This window comes from Oryx dammah, unplaced genomic scaffold, assembly GCF_014754425.2.
Source record: "Oryx dammah isolate SB20612 unplaced genomic scaffold, SCBI_Odam_1.1 HiC_scaffold_23, whole genome shotgun sequence".
NCBI lineage: Eukaryota > Metazoa > Chordata > Mammalia > Artiodactyla > Bovidae > Oryx > Oryx dammah.
In genome coordinates, this window is record NW_024070207.1 from 98449382 (window position 1) to 98471281 (window position 21900).

At 37.3% G+C, this 21900-nt stretch overlaps 1 protein-coding gene across 1 annotated transcript in view; it reads right to left on the bottom strand.

Annotated features, from left to right (window-relative positions):
- Nucleotides 1-21900, bottom strand: part of CFAP47 (cilia and flagella associated protein 47) — a 507416-nt gene that overhangs the window by 411514 nt on the left and 74002 nt on the right. Inside the window, exon 21 of the mRNA XM_040265344.1 lies at nucleotides 21042-21136. Within this exon, the coding sequence (XP_040121278.1) occupies nucleotides 21042-21136 (95 nt within the window). The remainder of the gene's footprint in view (nucleotides 1-21041; nucleotides 21137-21900) is intronic.

The window sequence follows — 21900 nt, forward strand, 5'->3', positions numbered from 1 at the left end:
GAGATTAGTTGTTTGTCAGTTGCTTCGTTTGCTATTGTTTTCTCCCACTCAGAAGGCTGTCTTTTCACCTTACTTATAGTTTCCTTTGTTGTGCAGAAGCTTTTAATTTTAATTAGATCCCATTTTTAAAAAATTTTATTTTTACTTTATTTTACTTTACAATGCTGTATTGGTTTTGCCATACATTGACATGAATCCACCACGGGTGTACACTAGCTCCCAATCCTGAATCCCCCTCCCACCTCCCACCCCATATCATCTCTCTGGATCATCCCCATGCACCAGCCCCAAGCATCCTGTATCCTGCATCGAACATAGACTGGCACTTCGTTTCTTACATGATAGTATACATGTCATTTGTTTATTTTTGCTTTTATTTCCAGTATTCTGGGAGGTGGGTCATAGAGGATCCTGCTGTGATTTATGTCGGAGAGTGTTTTGCCTATGTTCTCCTCTAGGAGTTTTATAGTTTCTGGTCTTATGTTTAGATCTTTAATCCATTTTGAGTTTATTTTTGTGTGTGGTGTTAGAAAGTGATCTAGTTTCATTCTTTTACAAGTGGTTGACTAGTTTTTCCAGCACCACTTGTTAAAGAGATTGTCTTTACTCTATTGTATATTCTTGCCTCCTTTGTCAAAGATAAGGTGTCCATAGGTGTGTGGATTTATCTCTGGGCTTTCTATTTTGTTCCATTGATCTATATTTCTGTCTTTGTGCCAGTACCATACTGTCTTAATGACTGTGGCTTTGTAGTAGAGCCTGAAGTCAGGCAAGTTGATTCCTCCAGTTCCATTCTTCTTTCTCAAGATTGCTTTGGCTATTCGAGGTTTTTTGTATTTCCATACAAATCTTGAAATTATTTGTTCTAGTTCTGTGAAAAATACCGCTGGTAGCTTGATAGGGATTGCATTGAATCTGTATTGCTTTGGGTAATATACTCATTTTCACTATATTGATTCTTCCAATCCATGAACATGGTATATTTTTCCATCTATTAGTGTCCTCTTTGATTTCTTTCATCAGTGTTTTATAGTTTTCAATATATAGGTCTTTAGTTTATTTAGGTAGGTATATTCCTAAGTATTTTATTCTTTTCACAATTATATGCCAATAAAATGGACAACGTGGAAGAAATGGACAAATTCTTAGAAAAGTACAACTTTCCAAAACTGAACCAGGAAGAAATAGAAAATCTTAACAGACCCATAACAAGCATGGAAATTGAAACTGTAATTAGAAATCTTCCAGCAAACAAAAGCCCAGGTCCAGACGGCTTCACAGCTGAATTCTACCAAAAATTTTGAGATGAGCTAACACCTATTCTACTGAAACTCTTCCAGAAAATTGCAGAGGAAGGTAAACTTCCAAACTCATTCTATGAGGCCACCACCACCCTAATACCAAAACCTGACAAAGATGCCACAAAAAAAGAAAACTACAGGCCAATATCACTGATGAACATAGATGCAAAAATCCTCAACAAAATTCTAGCAATCAGAATCCAACAACACATTAAAAAGATCATACACCATGACCAAGTGGGCTTTATCCCGGGGATACAAGAATTCTTCAATATCCCCAAATCAATCAATGTAATTCACCACATTAACAAATTGAAAAATAAAAGCCATATGATTATCTCAATAGATGCAGAGCAGGCCTTTGACAAAATTCAACATCCATTTATGATAAAAACTCTTCAGAAAGCAGGAATAGAAGGAACATACCTCAACATAATAAAAGCTATATATGACAAACCTACAGCAAACATTATCCTCAATGGTGAAAAATTGAAAGCATTTCCCCTAAAGTCAGGAAAAGACAAGGGTGCCCACTTTCACCGCTACTATTCAACATAGTTCTGGAAGTTTTGGCCAAAGCAATCAGAGCAGAAAAAGAAATAAAAGGAATCCAAATTGGAAAAGAAGAAGTAAAACTCTCACTGTTTGCAGATGACATGATCGTCTACATAGAAAATCCTAAAGACTCCACCAGAAAACTACTAGAGCTAATCAATGAATATAGTAAAGTTGCAGGATATAAAATCAACACTCAGAAATCCCTTGCATTCCTATACACTAATAATGAGAAAGTAGAAAAAGAAATTAAGGAAACAATTCCATTCACCATTGCAATGAAAAGAACTGATGCTTTTGAACTGCGGTGTTGGAGAAGACTCTTGAGAGTTCCTTGGACTGCAAGTAGGTCCAACCAGTCCACTCTGAAGGAGATCAACCCTGGGATTTCTTTGAAAGGAATGATGCTAAAGCTGAAACTCCAGTACTTTGGCCACCTCATGAGAAGAGTTGACTCATTGGAAAAGACTCTGATGCTGGGAGGGATTGGGGGCAGGAGGAGAAGGGGACGACAGAGGATGAGATGGCTGGATGGCATCACTGACTTGATGGACGTGAGTTTGAGTGAACTCCGGGAGTTGGTGATGGACAGGGAGGCCTGGCTTGCTGCGATTCATGCGGTTGCAAAGAGTCGGACGTGACTGAGCGACTGAACTGAACTGAAAGCAGTGCTTAGAGGGAAATATAAAGCCTGTAAAACCTATATAAAAATTTAAAATCTCAAATCAATACCCTGACCTTCTACCTTGAAAAACAAGAATAAGACTGTTATACTGAGTAAAGCAAGTCAGAGAAAAACAAATATATGATATTGCTTATATGTGGAATCTAAAAAAATGCAACAGATAAACTTATGTCCAAAAACAGAAATAGAGTTACAAACATAGAAAATAATCTTGTGGTTACCAGAGGGTAAGGGATTAATTGGAAGATTGGAATTAACACATACACACTACTATACATAAAATACATAACAGATCACTAGCAAGCACAGGGAACTCTACTCAATACTCTGTAATAGCCTATATGGGAAAAGAATCTGAAAAAGAGAGGATATATGTATATGTATAACAGATTCACTTTGCTGTACAATTAACAACATTGTAAATCAACTACACTAAAATAAAAACTAAAAAAAAAAGAAAAAAGAAAAGTAAACTAAACTCAAAGCAGAAGGAAGTGAATAATAAAAGCTAAAGTGAAAATAAAATAAACAATAAAAAAAAGTATAGAAAATCAACCTGAAAAGCTGAATCTTAAAAATATAGACAAAATGGACAAACCTTTACACAGGCTAAGACAAAAGGTGAGACAATTTATTAAAATTAGAAATGAAATAGCAGAAATTACTACTTGCCTTACTGAAATAAAAATACCAAGAGAACACCATGAATAATTGCATGCTGCCAAATTAGGTGACTTAGGCAAAATTCCTCAGGAAGAAATAGAAAATTTGATCACCTTCATCCCTGAAGTGGGTGAAGATGGTCAAAAGGTACAAACTTTCAGTTACAAGATAAATGAGTCCTGGGGATATAACATATAGCACATGACTATAGTTAATGATACTGTATTGTATACTTGAAAGTAGCTAAGAGAGGACATCTTAAAAGTTCTTATCAGTAAAGATCTAAATGTAAGACCAGAAACTATAAAACTCCTAGAGGAAAACATAGGCAAAACACTCTCTAACATAAATCACAGCAGGATCCTCTATGACCCACCTCCCAGAGTAATGGAAGTAAAAACAAAAAGAAACAAATGGGACCTAATTAAACTTAAAAGGTTTTGAACAACAAAGGAAACAATAAGCAAGGTGAAAAGACAGCCTTCAGAATGGGAGAAAATAATAGCAAACAAAGCAACTGACAAATAATTAATCTCAAAAATGTACTAGCAACTCCTGCAGCTCAATTCCAGAAAAATAAGTGACCCAATCAAAAACTGGGCCAAAGAACTACACAGACATTTCTCCAAAGAAGACATACAGATGGCTAACAAACGCATGAAAAGATGCTCAACATCACTCATTATCAGAGAAATGCAAATCAAAACCACAATGAGGTACCATCTCAAGCTGGTCAGAATGGCTGCTATCAAAAAGTCTACAAACGATAAATGCTGGAGAGGGTGCAGAGAAAAGGGAACTCTCCTTACACTGTTGGTGGGAATGCAAACTAGTACAGCCACTATGGAGAACAGTGTGGAGATTCCTTAAAAAACTGGAAATAGAACTGCCATACAACCCAGCAATCCCACTGCTGGGCATACACACCGAGGAAACCAGAAGTGAAAGAGACACGTGTACCCCAATGTTCATCGCAGCACTGTTTACAATAGCCAAGACATGGAAGCAACCTAGATGTCCATTGGCAGACAAATGGATAAGAAAGCTGTGGTTCATATGTACACAATGGAATATTACTCAGCTATTAAAAAGAATGCATTTGAATCAGTTCTAATGAGGTGGATGAAACTGGAGCCTATTATACAGAGTGAAGTAAGTCAGAAAGAAAAACACCAATACAGTATATTAATGCATATATATGGAATTTAGAAAGATGGTAATGATGATCCTATAGGTGAGACAGCAAAAGAGACACATATGTAAAGAACAGACTTTTGGACTCTGTGGGAGAAGGCTAGGGTGGGATGATTTGAGAGAATAGCATTGAAACATGTATATTACCATATGTGAAATAGATCGCCAGTCTAGGTTCTAGGCATGAGACAGGGTGCTCAGGGCCGGTGCACTGGGATGAACCTGAGGGATGGGATGGGTGGGAGGTAGAAGGGGGGTTCAGGATGAGGGACACATGTACACCCATGGCAGATTCATGTAAATGTATGGCAAAAACCACTACAATATTGTAAAGTAATTAGTCTCCAATTAAAATAAATAAATAAATTTTTTTTAAAGTTCTCATCACAAGGAAAAAAATTATAACTACTTGTGGTGATGGATGTTAGCTGAACTTATTGTGGTAATCATTCCATAATATATACATATATCAAAATACCATGTCATACCCTGAAAACTAATGCACGTTGTATGTTAATTATATCTCAATAAATAAACATGGAAAGTCACCTAGAAGAAGAAGAGAAGAGAAAACTATTAAAATAAAGATGAAGCTGGGGGCAGGGGAAAGTAGGGAAGAACTACTGGCCTTAGTTTATCAAGGGAAGTCAGAGTACTTTCAGCAGAACAGAAAGTTCTCAAAAGAGAAAATATAAATACTAAAGGAACATCTGTTCATACCAGAATGAGTGATAGCAAATTAAACCAACATTCAATGGATCCCATCCTAAGCAGGGCATTAGACAGAGGAAAATCATGTAAAACCTATCTAAAATCTAAGAGGCAATACCGACAAAGAAAGAATTGAAAAATGAGAAAGAAGAACTCTCTTTTTGTTGTGGATGCTATAAATTTTTACTAAGAGAAATATATGCAAAAGTTAAAAACAAAAGATTATCTATGATTTGATCTGACACAGAAATGCTATTCATATTTATGGCCTGGGATGGCAAATACACTGTATTGACTAATAAAATCATGACATGTTCAATGACATAGATTTGGTTTTCTGAGTTGTCTTGTTCAGATTTGTATCTTTTTAATTCACAATAGTATTTCCCAATATTCTACAAAATCCTGACAATTTCTATCATTACTTTTCTTTCTTTCCACTGTATTATAGGTTTTATTAATTGCTACATATACTCTTATATATTCAATTAAAGGCTTAAGCATCAGATAATTATCAGCCAACCAAACCAGAAGAAACAAAGTGAAGTCCCTCAGCCATGTCCGACTCTTTGAGACCCCCCAGGGATCAAACCTGGGTCTCCTGCATTGCAGGCAGACACTTTACTGTCTGAGCCACCAGGGAAGCTGAATAAACAAATTATGGCTGCAAATTTCTCCCTATGAATATGCAAAATGGAACAGAAAAAAGATTATATGAAAATGGTCACTAACATTTTGATGATGGCAACTTTATGAAATTGAAGATTCTGAATGCTAATGACTAGGAGGAAAGTAATAAGCCTCAAAAAAGTATATGAAATTTTTTAGTCTATAGGCTACAGAAATATATAGTATTCTTCATCATATTTGGATTCCTAACATGGTATCATGACAGGCCAGGAGGCTGAGAATATAACATTTACATCTAAGCTCTATACCTCACCAACACCTAGTCTTGACAAGTCCCTTAGCCTCACTGTGCATCAGCTTCTACAACTGGAAAAAGGAGAAAAATCTAAGGTCTCAGTTCTTGTCTTATTGGATTCAAATGGAAATTGATATCAGATAGGAGGGTACTTTATAAACTCTAACTACTATATAATTATCAATTAAAGGACTATTATAATTTAAAAAATATAAAACCTTAATATAGCTAATAGATTGAATTATTTAGTAAACATATGACAAAACATGGTTTTTCCAGTAGTCATGCATGGATGTGAGAGTTTGACCATAAAGAAAGCTGAGAGCCAAAGAATTGATGCTTTTGAATTGTGGTGTTGGAGAAGACTCGAGAATCCCTTGGACTGCAAGGAGATCCAACGAGTCCATCCTAAAGGAAATCAGTTCTGAACATTCATTGGAAGGACTGATGCTGAAGCTGAGGCTCCAATATTTTGGCCACCTGATGTGAAAAACTGACTCATTGGAAAAGACCCTGATGCTAGGAAAGATTGAAGGCAGGAGGAGAAGGGGACAACAGAGGATAAGATGGTTGGATGGCATCTCCAACTCAATGGACATGAGTTTGAGTAAGCTCCAGGAGATGGTGATGGACCGGGAAGCCTGACATGCTGCAGTCCATGGGCTTGCAAAGAATCAGATATGACTGAGCTACTGGACAGAACTGAACTGATGACAGATAAAGCCCAATATCAGATGACTTCAATGATGAAATATCTCACTCAAGAAGAATACAATCCTTCAGCCTTTGACTGTGTGGATCACAGTAAAATGTGGAAAATTCTGAAGGAGATGGGAATATCAGACCACCTGACCTGCCTCCTGAGAAATCTGTATGCAGGTCAGGAAGCAACAGTTAGAACTGGACATGGAACAACAGACTGGTTACAAATAGGAAAAGGAGTACGTCAAAGCTGTGTATTGTCACCCTGCTTATTTAACTTATATGCAGAGTACATCATGAGAAATGCTGGGCTGGAAGAAGCACAAGGGAGAATCAAGATTGCCAGGAGAAATATCAATAACCTCAGATATGCAGATGATACCACCCTTATGGCAGAAAGTGAAGAACTAAAGAGCCTCTTGATGAAAGTGAAAGAGGAGAGTGAAAAAGTTGGCTCAACATTCATGAAACTAAGATCATGGCATCTGATCCCATCACTTCAGGGCAAGAAACAGTGGACACAGTGGCTGACTTTATTTTTTGGGGGCTCCAAAATCACTGCAGATGGTGATTGTAGCCATGAAATTAAAAGACACTCCTTGAACGGAAAGTTATGACCAACCTAAATAGCATATTCAAAAGCAGAGGCATTACTTTGTCAACAAAGGTCTGTCTAGTCTAGTCAAGGCTATGGTTTTTCCAGTAGTCATGTATGGATGTGAGAGTTGGACTATAAAGAAAGCTAAGCACCAAAGAACTGATACTTTTGAACTGTGGTGTTGGAGAAGACTCTTGAGAGTCCCTTGGACTGCAAGGAGACCCAACCTGTCCATCCTAAAGGAGATCAGTCCTGGGTTCATTGGAAGGACTTATGTTGAAGCTGAAACTCCAATGCTTTGGCCACTTGATGCAAAGAGCTGACTCATTGGAAAAGACCCTAATGTTGGAAAAGATTGAGGGCAGGAGGAGAAGGGGACAAGAGAGGATGAGATGGTTGGATGGCATCACCGACTCAATGGGCATGGGTTTGGGTAGACCCCGGCAGTTGGTGATGGACAGGGAGGCCTGGCATGCTGCAGTTCATGGGGTCGCAAAGAGTCAGACATGACTGAGCGACTGAACTGAGCTGAACAATCCTTCATAACTGTTTCAAAAATAGAACGGAAGAAAACTCTTCTCAACTCATTCGAAGAAGTCACTATTACCCTGAGATTAAAACCAGACAAAGACAGCTGAAGGAAAGAAAACTATAGACCAATATTCCTTATGAACAGAGATGCAAAATTCGTCAAGATAATACTAGGAAGCTATTCAGAAATATATAAAAAGGATTATACTCCATAACATATAAAAATCAATCAATATAATGTTACCATTGTTAATAGTAGCAAGCAGGTCAAATTGTTAGCAAATAAATCATTACTATTGTATGGTGTCTTATGCAAGATGAATCAAAGAATATTAAATGCAATTAAAAAATTCACCTTTCATCTATGGGGCTGGCAGAATACTATATACACTAATGATGTATATACTACACTACATATATAATGTATATATATACTGTACACCAATTATATATATAATTGATGCAACCTAGTTGCACATTGAAAGAAGAAAGTAAGCAACATTTACTGTTACTAGTGGTTAATACTATTGGTATAATCTTTTTGAAGAGCAATTTGAGAACATATCAACAGTCTAAAATATGTACATAGAAGTTTGATCCAATTTTTTTACTTCTAGGAAAATATAATGAAAGCATATAATATGAAAACAGTTATCTACATGGACATTTCTTACAGACTCATTTATAAAGTCAAAAAATGGAAAAATCTTAAGTATAATAATTAGTTTGCAAAAAAATCTTAGTTTAATAATGCTAACATAGTATAGCCATAAAATATCATCCTTAAAAATTAAACAGCATTTAGAATATTTGATAATACAAAAAGAAATGCATAACATTTAAATTAATACATTCACTAAAAACAGTACAGGTTAAAAATGTTCATAAAGTATTATTTCATTATAATTACAGAGATAGAAGAAACAAAGATACTCCAAAATGCAAGCAGCAGTTATTGTTATTTATCAGGATTTATTTATTGTTTATGTTTTCTTTCTGCCTTCTAAAATTCCCATTTAATTTTGACAAAAGACTTAAATAATCAGGAGAACATTATTGATATGCAAGATTGAAATATAAGTTGATGCTGAGAAAATTTGCAAACGGTTAGGAAATGTGAGAGTTGAGCAGACTTTGAAAGATATTAAAATACTGCAAAAATTAAGAAGATAGACATCCTCTGAATCTCTTCAAATAACTTGTTAATTATGCTTCTGTCTGAAATAAGAAAGTCACAGATTGTGTTATTCAACAAATAATTGTAACACTTTGACAATATTCCATTCACTTCAAAATCCCTGCTGAAAAGATAAAAGGAAAATCTAAATAACATTAGCATTCTGATATTATCTGACAGTCTAAATTAGGCCAAAGGAAATTATTCCTAAAATGATTTTCAAAAAAAGCAAAGATGTTCTCTTTCTTCTGGTTAACCTTGCTAAACAGTATCTATCTAAATGTCATTGGTCCATGGATGTATTGAATAGATGAATATTATATACTGAACCTGTGGAAATAAAACAGTATGGTATACATCATAATGTTGTATAGTGCAACAATGTATATAAAATTAAAATTTTTCATCTTCTTTAATATCAGAAAAGTAGCCTATACTAGTCAAAACTAGAACAGGACTGCTAGCTGACACCGGAGCTCCACAGCATAACCGAGGGTCTGACTGTCCTCTGTCTTTGTGATAGGAGTTCCTCTGGCTTTTCCAGAGCTGGAAGCTGCCTCACACCTAGTCTTGGGAGAGTAGGTGTTGTCAAGACCATCTGGACAGTATATTTGACTGAATCCAGTTAAGTCCTCTACAGAAACTTCTAAGATTTTGGCAGGAAGGAATGGAGAGCTACTCATCTCATGGCTACTCAGAACCAACCTTGTGATGAAACATGAAGAAGGGACAGGCTAATTAATTCTTCCTCTTAAGAATGTCAGTGACACCTTGAGAAGCTAGAATGGAAGCTGGGAACACAGAGCAGTGATGTGGCATCATGTTCTAGAATAAAACACATACTTGGAACTAGAAGGAGGAAGGAAGCAAGTGATGACCGTACCTGAGTACCTACTCCATGTGAGCTGCTGCTGCTTTTTCCCCTGCATTAGCACCTTAAATCCCATTGAGAGAGTTAATTCCTGGGCAGGTTGATAAGAAGTCTGGGGGTCCCCAAGGAGGGAGGGATCTGGAATTCTCAAGGAGGAGGAAAGGACAAACTTTTTTCCCTCTACATTCCTTAGGATTATATAACAATAATGTATCCTGCTTGAGGAGAGTTTCTGGAAAAAACCTTCTGGCTAATTCTGTTAGCTTAAAATGTAAATTATGGGAGTGGGTCTAGTAAGGTCTTTACAACCTTCAGACATTCTTTTGATTCACTGTAACAACTAATTAAAAGTATATAACTCCATTGCTACACTAGTGAGAGGGCACTCTTTCTGCCCCCTTCTGATGTCTTTGTCAGAAGCTTTCTCTAGCTCTTTTACACTTTAATAAAACTTTATTACACAAAAGCTCTTGAGTGATCAAGCCTCGTCTCTGGCCCTGGATTGAATTCTTTTCCTCCGGAGGCCAAGAATCCTGACGTCTTTTGTGGTTCAGCAACAACCTTTCACCATGGTGAAAGGATAATAATTGTGTTCTTCTTCAGGATCAGGTACCTGATGCTTCCTGCCTGTGGTGAGTCATGCTGTCAAATCAGGTGGCTTTCCTGCCAGTCCAGTGACTTGGAGTCAGAAACATACGTATTCACAATACAAGAGATCCAGCCATGATCCTTTGGAGTGGGAGCACTGACTCTACGACTACCAGAGAACTAATTTAGGGCGTATCAAATAGTGAGAACTCACACAAAGGAAACCACTTGAATACAACACTTGGCATCACCCAACCACCAGAGGCACCCTGTGCAGGATACCTCATCTAAACAACAAACAAAACAAAAATCAGCAGACAGGATTACCACCTCACTCAGCCTTGCTCATCAGAGGAAAAACAAACAAACGAAAACTCAGCACAAATCTCACCCTATAGGAAGCATGCACAAACCACTGGACTAACCTTAGGAGGGCAGAAACCAAAAGGTAGAAGGAATTCAACCCTGAAGCCCGGGAAAAGGAGATTTCAAACACAATACGTTAACAAAAAAATAAAGGAAAGGCAGAGAAATACTACATATTTGAAGGAACAAACTAGAAATACATAAGTCCAAATAACTGAAAAGGAAATAGGCAAACTACAGGAAAAATAATTCGGAATAATTATAGTAAAAATGATCAAAAACCTTGAAAACAAAATGGAGAAAATGCAAGAATCAATTAACAAAGATCTAGAAGAATTAAAGAATAAACAAACAGAGACAAACAACACAATTATTGAAATTAAAAATACTCTAGAAGGAATCAATAGCAGAATATCTGAAACAGAAGAGTGAATCAGTGAGCTGGAAGATAAAATGGTGGAAATAACTTCTGAAGGGTGGAATAAAGTAAAAAGAATAAAAACCACTGAGGATAATCGCACAGACCTCTGGGACAATATCAAATGCACCAACATTCAAATTATAGGGGTCCCAGAAGAAGAATAGAAAAATAAAGGGTATGACAAAATTTTTGAAGAGATTATAGTTGAAAATTTCCCCAACATGGAAAAGAAAATAGTCAATCAAGTCCAAGAGCCACAAAGAGTCCCATATAGGATAAACCCAAGGAGAAACATGCCAAGACACATACTAATCAAACTAACAAAGACTAAACACAAAGAAAGAATATCAAAAGTAGCAAGGAAAAAGCAACAAGTAACATACAAGGGAAACCCCACACATTTAACAGCTGATCTTTCAGCAGAAACTGCAGGCCAGAAGGGAATGGTAGGATATATTTAAAGAACTTAAAAGGGAAAATCTACAACCAAGATTACTATACCCGGCAAGGTTCTCATTCAAAATTGATAGATAAATAAAAAGCTTTTTAGTCAAGCAAAAGTTAAAAGAATTCAGTGTCACCAAACCAGCTTTACAACAAACGTTAAAGGGTTTTATGACAGACTATTTTTTTGGGATCCAAAGTCACTGCAGATGGTGACTGCAGCCATGAAATTAAAAGATGCTTGCTCCTTGGAAGAAAAGTTATGACCAACCTAGACAGTATATTAAAAAGCAGAGACATTACTTTGCCAACAAAGGTCCGTCTAGTCAAAGCTATGGTTTTCCAGTAGTCATGTATGGATGTGAGAGTTGGACTATAAAGAAAGCTGAGTGCCGAAGAGTTCATGCTTTTGAACTGTGGTGTTGGAGAAGACTCTTGAGAGTCCCTTCGACTGCAAGAAGTTCCAACCAGTCCATCCTAATGGAGATCAGTCCTGAGTGTTCATTGGAAGGACTGATGTTCAAGCTGAAACTCCAATACTTTGGCCACCTGATGCAAAGAGCTGACTCATTTGACAAGACCCTGATGCTGAGAAACATTGAGGGGAGGAGGAGAAGGGGACGACAGAGGATGAGATGATTAAATGGCATCGCTGACTCCATGGACATGAGTTTGAGTAAACTCCGGGAGTTGGTGATGGTCAGGGAAGCCTGGCATGCTGCACTCTGTGGTGTTGCAAAGTCAGACATGACTGAGCAACTGAACTGAACTGATGGTCAAGAAACAGAAGAGAAGGAAAAGATCTATACAATTAACCAAAAACAATTAAGAAAATGGCAATAGGAACATATATATCAATAATTACTTTAAATGTAATCAGATTAAATGCTCCAACCAAAAGACATAGACTGGCTGAATGGATACAAAAATAAGACCCATATACATGCTGTCTACAAGAAACCCACTTCAAACCTAAAGACACATATAGGCTGAAAGTGAGAGGATGGAAAATAGATTCCATTTAAATGGGAAGCAAAAGAAAGCTGGAGGAGCAATCTTCATCAGACAAAATAGACCTTAAAATAAAGAAGATCACAAGAGATAAGGAAGGACTCTACATAATGGTCAAGGGATCAATCCAAGAGGAAGACATAACAATTGTAAATATCTATGCAGCCAACATAGGAGCACCTCAATACTTAAGGGGAGAAGGCAATGGCACCCCACTCCAGTACTCCTGCCTGGAAAATCCCATGGATGGAGGAGCCTGGTAGGCTGCAGTCTATGCGGTTGCTGAGGGTCGGACACGACTGAGCGACTTCACTTTCACTTTTCACTTTCATGCATTGGAGAAGGAAATGGCAACCCACTCCAGTGTTCTTGCCTGGAGAATCCCAGGGATGGGGGAGCCTGGTGGGCTGCCGTCTATGGGGTCACACAGAGTTGGACATGACTGAAGTGACTTAGCAGCAGCAGCAGCAATACATAAGACAAACACTAACAGATATAAAAGGAGAAATTGACAGTAACACAATAATAGCAGAAGACTTTAACACCCCAATCACACCAATGGACAGATCGACAAAACAGAAAATTAATAAGGAAACACAAGTCTTAAATGATACATTAGATGAGATAGATCTCCTTGAAATCTTCAGGACCTTCCATCCAAATGCAGAAGAATACACCTTCTCAAGTGCATACGGAACATTCTCCAGGATAGACCACTTCTTGGGTCACAAAATAAACCTCAGTAAATTTAAGAAAATTGAAATCATATCAAGAATCTTCTCTGACCAAAATGCTATGAGACTAGATATTAATTACAAGAAAAAAACACAAACACATGGAGATTAAACAATACATTGCCAAATAACCAACAGGTTACTGAAGAAATCAAAAGGGAAATCAAAAGATTTCTAGAAACAAATGATAATGAAAACATGACAACTCAAAACCTATGGGTTGCAGCAAAAACAGTTCTAAGAGGGAATTTTATAGCAATACAATCCTACCTCAAGAAACAAGAAAAACATTGAATAGACAACCTAACTTTATACCTAAAGCAACTGGAAAAAGAACAAATACACCCAAGAATTACTAGAAGGAAAGAAATCATAATGATCTGAGCAGAAATAAATGAAAAAGAAATGAAAGAAACAATAGTAAAGATTAATAAAATTAAAAGCTAGTTCTTTGAGAAGATTAACTGACAAACCTTTAGTCAGACTCATCAAGAAAAAAAAAAAAGACCGAAGAATCAAATCAACAAAATTAGAAATGGAAAAGGAAAAGTTACAACAACAATGCAGAAATACAAAGCATTATTAGAGACTGTAATGAACAACTATATGGCAATAAAATGGATAACCTGGAAGAAATGGACAGATTCTTAAAAATGTTCAATCTTCCAAGACTGAACCAGGAAGAAATAGAAATTATGAACAACCCAAATACAAGCACTGAAATTGAAGCTGTGATCAAAAATCTCCCAGAAAACAGACCAGAAATCTTTTGATTTCCCTTTTGATTTCTCAGGACCAGATGGCTTCTCATGATAATTTTATTAAATATTTAGAGAAGAGGTGATACCTATCCTTCTAAAACTCTTCCAAAAAATTGCAGAGGAAGGAACACTTCCAAACTCATTCTATGCAGGCATCAACACCCTGATACCAAAACCAGACAAACACAAGAAAAGAAAACTACAGGCCAATATCACTGATGAACATAGATGCAAAAATCCTCAACAAAATTTTAGCAATTGGAATTCAGGAACACATCAAAAAGCTCATACACCATGATCAAGTTGGGTTTATTCCAAGGATGCAAGGATTCTTCAATATATGCAAATCAATCAATGTTATACACCATACTGACAAACTGAAAGATAAAAACCATATGATGATCTCAATAAATGCAGAAAAAGCCTTTGACAAAATTCGGCATCCATTTACAATTAAAACTCTTCAAAGAATGGGCATAGCAGGAACCTATCTCAACATAGTAAAGGCCATATATATAAGCCTACAGCAAAGGTTATTCTCAATAGTGAAAAACTAAAAGTATTCTCCCTAAGATCAGAAAGAAGACAAGGATGTCCACTTTCACCACTGCTATTCAACATAGTTCTGGAAGTCCTAGCTATAGCAATCAGAAAAGAAAAATAATAAAAAGAATCAAGATCAGAAAAGAAGAAGCAAAGTTCTCACTGTTTGCAGATGACATGATACTGTACTTAGAAAACCCTTAAGATAGTATCAGAAAATTACTTGGGCTAATCAGTGAATTTAGCAAAGTTGCAGGATACAAAATCAATACACAGAAATCATTCATGTTTCTATATACTCACAATGAAAAATCAGAAAGAGAAATTAAGGAATCAATCCCATTCATCACTGCAACAAAAAGAAATAAATATCTAGAAATAAACTTACCTAAGGAGACAAATGGATGTGACTGGTGATAGAAAGAAAGTCCGATGCTGTGAAGAGCAATATTGCATAGGAACTGGCATGTCAGGTCCATGAATCAAGGCAAATTGGAAGTGGTCAAACAAGAGATGGCAAGAGTGAACGTCGACGTTCTAGGAATCAGCGAACTAAAAAGAACTGGAATGGGTGAATTTAACTCAGATGACCATTATATCTACTACTGTGGGCAGGAATCCCTCAGAAGAAATGGAGTAGCCATCATGGCCAGCAAAAGAGTCCGAAATGCAGTACTTGGATGCAATCTCAAAAACGACAGAAGGATCTCTGTTCGTTTCCAAGGCAAACCATTCAATATCACCGTAATCCAAGTCTATGCCCCAACCAGGAATGCTGAAGAAGCTGAAGTTGAATGGTTCTATGAAGACCTATAAGACCTTGTAGAACTAACACCCCAAAAGACTGGAATGCAAAAGTAGGAAGTCAAGATACACCTGGAGTAACAGGCAAATTTGGCCTTGGAATGCGGAATGAAGCAGGGCAAAGACTAATAGAGTTTTGCCAAGAAAATGCACTGGTCATAGCAAACACCCTCTTCCAACAACACAAGAGAAGACTCTACACATGGACATCACCAGATGGTCAACACCGAAATCAGAATGATTATATTCTCTGCAGCCAAAGATGGAGAAGCTCTATACAGTCAGCAAAAACAAGTGTGGGAGCTGACTGTGGCTCAGATCATGAACTCCTTATTGCCAAATTCAGACTGAAATTGAAGAGAGTAGGGAAAAACCACTAGACCATTTAGGTATGACCTAAATCAAATCCCTTATGATTATACAGTGGAAGTGAGAAATAGATTTAAGGGCCTAGATCTGATAGATAGAGTGCTTGATGAACTACGGAATGAGGTTCGTGACATTGTACAGGAGACAGGGATCAAGACCATCCCCATGGAAAAGAAATGCAAAAAAGCAAAATGGCTGTCTGGGGAGACTTTATAAACAGGTGTGAAAAGAAGAGAGGCAAAAAGCAAAGGAGAAAAGGGAAGATATAAGCATTTGAATGCAGAGTTCCAAAGAATAGCAAGAAGAGATAAGAAAGCCTTCTTCAGAGATCAATGCAAAGAAATAGAGGAAAACAACAGAATGGGAAAGACTAGAGATCTCTTCAAGAAAATTAGAGATACCAAGGGAACATTTCATGCAAAGATGGGCTTGATAAAGGACAGAAATGGTATGGACCTAACAGAAGCAGAAGATATTAAGAAGAGGTGGCAAGAATACACAGAAGAACTGTACAAAAAGGAACTTCATGACCCAGATAATCACGATGGTGTGATCACTCAGCTAGAGCCAGACATCCTGGAATGTGAAGTCAAGTGGGCCTTAGAAAGCATCACTACCAACAAAGCTAGTCGAAGTGATGGAATTCCAGTTGAGCTGTTTCAAATCCTGAAAGATGAGGCTGTGAAAGTGCTGCACTCAATATGTCAGCAAATTTGGAAAACTCAGCAGTGGCCACAGGACTGGAAAAGGTACGTTTTCATTCCAATCCCAAAGAAAGGCAATGCAAAAGAATGCTCAAACTACCACACTATTGCACTCATCTCACATGCTAGTAAAGTAATGCTCAAAATTCTCCAAGCCAGGCTTCAGCAATATGTGAACCGTGAACTTCCTAATGTTCAAGCTGGTTTTAAAAAAGGCAGAGGAACCAGAGGTCAAATTGCCAACATCCACTGGATCATGGAAAAAGCAAGAGAGTTCCAGGAAAACATCTATTTCTGCTTTATTGACTATGCCAAAGCCTTTGACTGTGTGGATCACAATAAACTGTGGAAAATTCTGAGAGAGATAGGAATACCAGACCACCTGACCTGCCTCTTGAGAAATCAATACGCAGGTCAGGAAGCAACAGTTAGAACTGGACATGGAACAACAGACTGGTTCCAAATAGGAAAAGGAGTGCGTCAAGGCTGTATATTGTCACCCTGCTTATTTAACTTCTATGCAAAGTACATCATGCAAAATGCTGGACTGGAAGAAACACAAGCTGGAATCAAGATTGCCAGGAGAAATATCAATAACCTCAGATATGCAGATGACACCACCCTTACGGCAGAAAGTGAACTCAAAAGCCTCTTGATGAAAGTGAAAGAGGAGAGTGAAAACGTTGGCTTAAAGCTCAACATTCAGAAAATGAAGATCATGGCATCTGGTTCCATCACTTCATGGGAAATAGATGGGGAAACAGTGGAAACAGTGGCTGACTTTATTTTTTGGGCTCCAAAATCACTGCAGATGGTGACTGCAGCCATGAAATTAAAAGATGCTTACTCCTTGGAAGAAAAGTTATGACCAACCTAGACAGCATATTCAAAAGCAGAGACATTACTTTGCCAACTAAGGTCCGTCTAGTCAAGGCTATGGTTTTTCCAGTGGTCATGTATGGATGCGAGAGATGGACTGTGAAGAAGGCTGAGCCCCAAAGAATTGATGCTTTTGAACTGTGGTGCTGGAGAAGACTCTTGAGAGTCCCTTGGACTGCAAGGAGATCCAACCAGTCCATTCTGAAGGAGATCAGCTCTGGGATTTCTTTGGAGGGAATGATGCTAAAGCTGAAACTCCAGTACTTTGGCCACCTCATGAGAAGAGTTGACTCACTGGAAAAGACTCTGATGCTGGGAGGGATTGGGGGCAGGAGGAGAAGGGGACGATAGAGGATGAGATGGCTGGATGGCATCACTGACTCGATGGACGTGAGTTTGAGTGAACTCCGGGAGGTGGTGATGGACAGGGAGGCCTGGCTTGCTGTGATTCATGGGGTTGCAGAGTCAGACACGACTGAGCAAGTGAACTGAACTGAACTGAAGGAGACAAAAGAACTGTATACAGAAAATTATAAGACACTGATGAAAGAAATAGAAGATAACATAAACAGATGGAGAGATATTCCATGTTCCTGGGTAGGAAGAATCAATATTGTGAAAATGACTATACTACCAACTGCAATGTACAGATTCAGTGTGACCCCTATCAAATTACCTATGGCATTTTTCACAGAACTAGAACATAATGTTTCACAATTCATATGGAAACACAAAAGACTCCAAATAGCCAAAGGAGTCTTGAGAAAGAAAAATGGACCTGGAGCAATCAACCTTCCTGATATCAGCCTATACTACAAAGCTAAAGTCATCAAGACAGTATGGTACTGGCACAAAAACAGAAATATAGACCAATGGAACAAGATAGAAAGGCCAGAAATAAACCCATGCTCCGATGGGTACCTTATTTTTGACAAACGAGGCAAGAATATACAATGAGGCCAAGACAGCCTCTTCAATAAATGGTGATGGGAAAACTGGACAGCTACATGTAAAAGAATGAAATTAGAACACTTCCTAACACCATACACAAAGATAAACTCAAAATGGATTAAAGACCTAAATGTAAGACCAGAAACTATAAAACTCTTAGAGGAAAACATAGGCAGAATACTCAATGACATAAATTAAAGCAAGATCATCTATCACCCACCTCCTAGAGTAATGGAAATAAAAACAAAAGTAAACAAGTGGGACCTGATTAAACTTAAAAGCTTTTGCACAGCAAAGGAAACCATAAGCAAGGTGAAAAAGACAACCCTCAGAATGGGAGAAAATAACAGCAAATGAAACAACTGATAAAGGATTAATTTCTAAAATATACAAGCAGCTCATACAACTCAATGCCAAAAAATAAACAACCCAATCAAAAAGTGGGAAAAAGACCTAAACAGACATTTCTCCAAAGAAGACATATAGCTGGCTAACAAACATATTAAAAGATGCTCAACACTGCTCATTATGAGAGAAATATAAATCAAAACTATAATGTGATATCACCTCACACCAGTCAGAATGGTCATCACCAAAAAGTCTACAAACAATAAATACTGGAGAGGATGTGGAGAAAAGGGAATGCTCTTGCACTGTTGGTGGGAAGGTAAATTGATACAGCCACTATGGAAGACAGTATGTAGATTCCTTAAAAAACTAGAAATAAAACCACCATATGACCCAGCAATCCCACTCCTAGAAATATACCCTGAGGAAACCAAAATTGAAAGAGACACATGTATCCCATTGCTCATTGCAGCACTATTTACAATAGCTAGAACATGGAAGCAACCTAGATGTCCATCGACAAATGAATGGAGAAAGAAGTTGTGGTACATATGCACAATGGAATATTACTCAGCCATAAAAAGGAATGCATTTGAGTCAGTTCTGATGAGGTGAATGAATCTAGAACCTATTATACTATTATATTATCGAGTGAAGTGAGTCAGAAGGAGAAAGATAAATATCGTATTCTAACACATATATACAGAATCTAGAAAAATGGTACTGAAGAATTTATTTACAGGGCAGCGATGGAGAAACAGACATAGAGAATAGACTTATGGACATGGGGCGAGGGGAGGAGCAGGTAAAATGTGTGGAAAGAGTAACATGGAAACTTACATTACCGTATGTAAAATAGATAGCCAATGAGAATTTGTTGTATGGCTCAGAAAACTCAAACAGGGGCTCTGTATCAATCTAGTGGTGTGGGATGGGGCAGGAGATGGGAGGGAGGTTCAAAAGGGAGGGGATATATATATATATACACCTACGACTGATACATGTTGAGCTTTGACAGAAAACAACAAAATTCTGTAAAGCAATTATCCTTTAATAAGAAAATATATTGATAAAAAAATAAGACAGATCATAGTGAACTCTGTAGACAGTATAATTCCATGTGACCCCATGTGCACCCAAAGCATATATCCCAATTAATGTATTGCAACTAAGAAGGCAAAATTAATCTTTAGCATTTTCTCAAATTTTAATGTATTTTTAAATTTTCTTAACTTTTTCCTTCTGAAAGCTAAATAACAGCTATTATTGCTTCAAAAATAAAATTTTAATCTCAGTAAACTCTGTAGTTTAGTAACATTACTTAAAAATGTGTCATTAAAGATATACTTTGTTGGCATTCACTATATCTTCTTATTGTGTTATTAATTCTTTTCACTTATTCTATCTACACCAACTGAGTACAAGGCATCATGCCAGTTATGCTGGAACATAAAAAAGATGTTTTGACATAAGAGTCTTGTACTCTAATTACCATATAAGCAGTGTGATTCTTGTTTGGAAGGATACAGCAACATGCCTTTCCATATAATGGTAGCAAGAAGTTCTCTCTTTGGCACTTCTATTGCCTTCAAAGAAAAAGCATATCACAGATTGTCCCTGAAACGTTTCCAGTGGTATCCTTTCCTCATGGGCACATTCTAGGAAAGGTTTTTTTTTTTTTTTTTTGCTTTGATTTTCTTCCTCTATTATCTTTGTTGATGTTTTTAAATCACCAAACATCAAGGAATGCTATCCAATAACCAGTGTCATAGCAATCCCTCTTAAATCTTCACTGCATGTCTTTGGTGATTTCAGGTGATGGTTCCAACAGCCTCAGGCACACGCTACTCAAAGATAAGCACAAAGCACATGCTTGCTCGAATATCAGTGATTTGGGGGTTAGCCTCAACTTTGTTCTCCTTCACAACATGTCATATCTTAAATTTTCCAGAAAGCATAATTGAGACCAAAAACCCATATAGAATCCTTGTGTATGTCCTCTGTACCTTCTGAGATACACTGCAAGCATGAAGTCAGACCCCACTAGCAACCATTTTACTGAATAAAAGGATATACGCAGGCATGCTCATAAGTAGAAAATGATCCACTATAAAAAGAGCTTAGCCACCTTTAATAGCTTCTTAGTTAAGATTATTTTAATTCCACTGCTCTCCAGTAATATGAGTAATAGAATGCTGAACTTACTTCTTTGGGAGAAAATGCTATGCCACACTCCATAGATGTCTCTTTCTCTAACTCCAAGAAAAATATGTTAGGAAATGCAGGGTCTGTGAATTTCCCTATAAGACCAGAAAAAAAGACACTTTTAAAAAATGTCAGATAAATATCTATAGTATTACTGCTAAATGTGGAGATGAAACTTTGAGAAACCTCAGCAAAACATTCATAACAATTAAAAAGTAGTTGCTGAATCATCTGTGTAGGGCTGCATAAGGCTACTTCGTTAAGCTATCTCAACAGTTAGAACCACATATGGACCAATTGACTGGTTCAAAATTGAGAAAGGAGTACAAGGCTGTTTATTGCCATTCTGTTTATTTAACAGATCACATATACGCAGAACACATCATGCAAAATGCCAGGCTGGATGAGTTATAAGCTGGAATCAAGATTTCTGGGAGAAAAATCAACAACCTCAGATATGCAGATGATACCACTTTAATGGCAGAAAACAAAGAGGAATAAAAGACTCTTTTGATAAGGGTGAAAGAGGAGAGTGAAAATGATGACTTAAAACTCAAAAAAAAAAAAAAAAAACAAAAACTAAGATCATAGTATCTGGTTCCATCACTTTACAGCAAACAGAAGGGGAAAAGGTAGAAGCAGTGACAGATTTCCTCTTCTTAGGCTCTAAAATCACTGCAGATGGTAACTGCAGCCATGAAATTAGAAGATGATTGCTTCTTGGCAGGAAAGCTATGGCAAACCTAGACAGTGTATTAAAAAGCAAAGACTACATTTTGCCAACAAAGGTCCATATAGTCAAGGCTATGGTCTTTCCAGTAGTCATGTACAGATGTGAGAGCTGAACCATAAAGAAGGC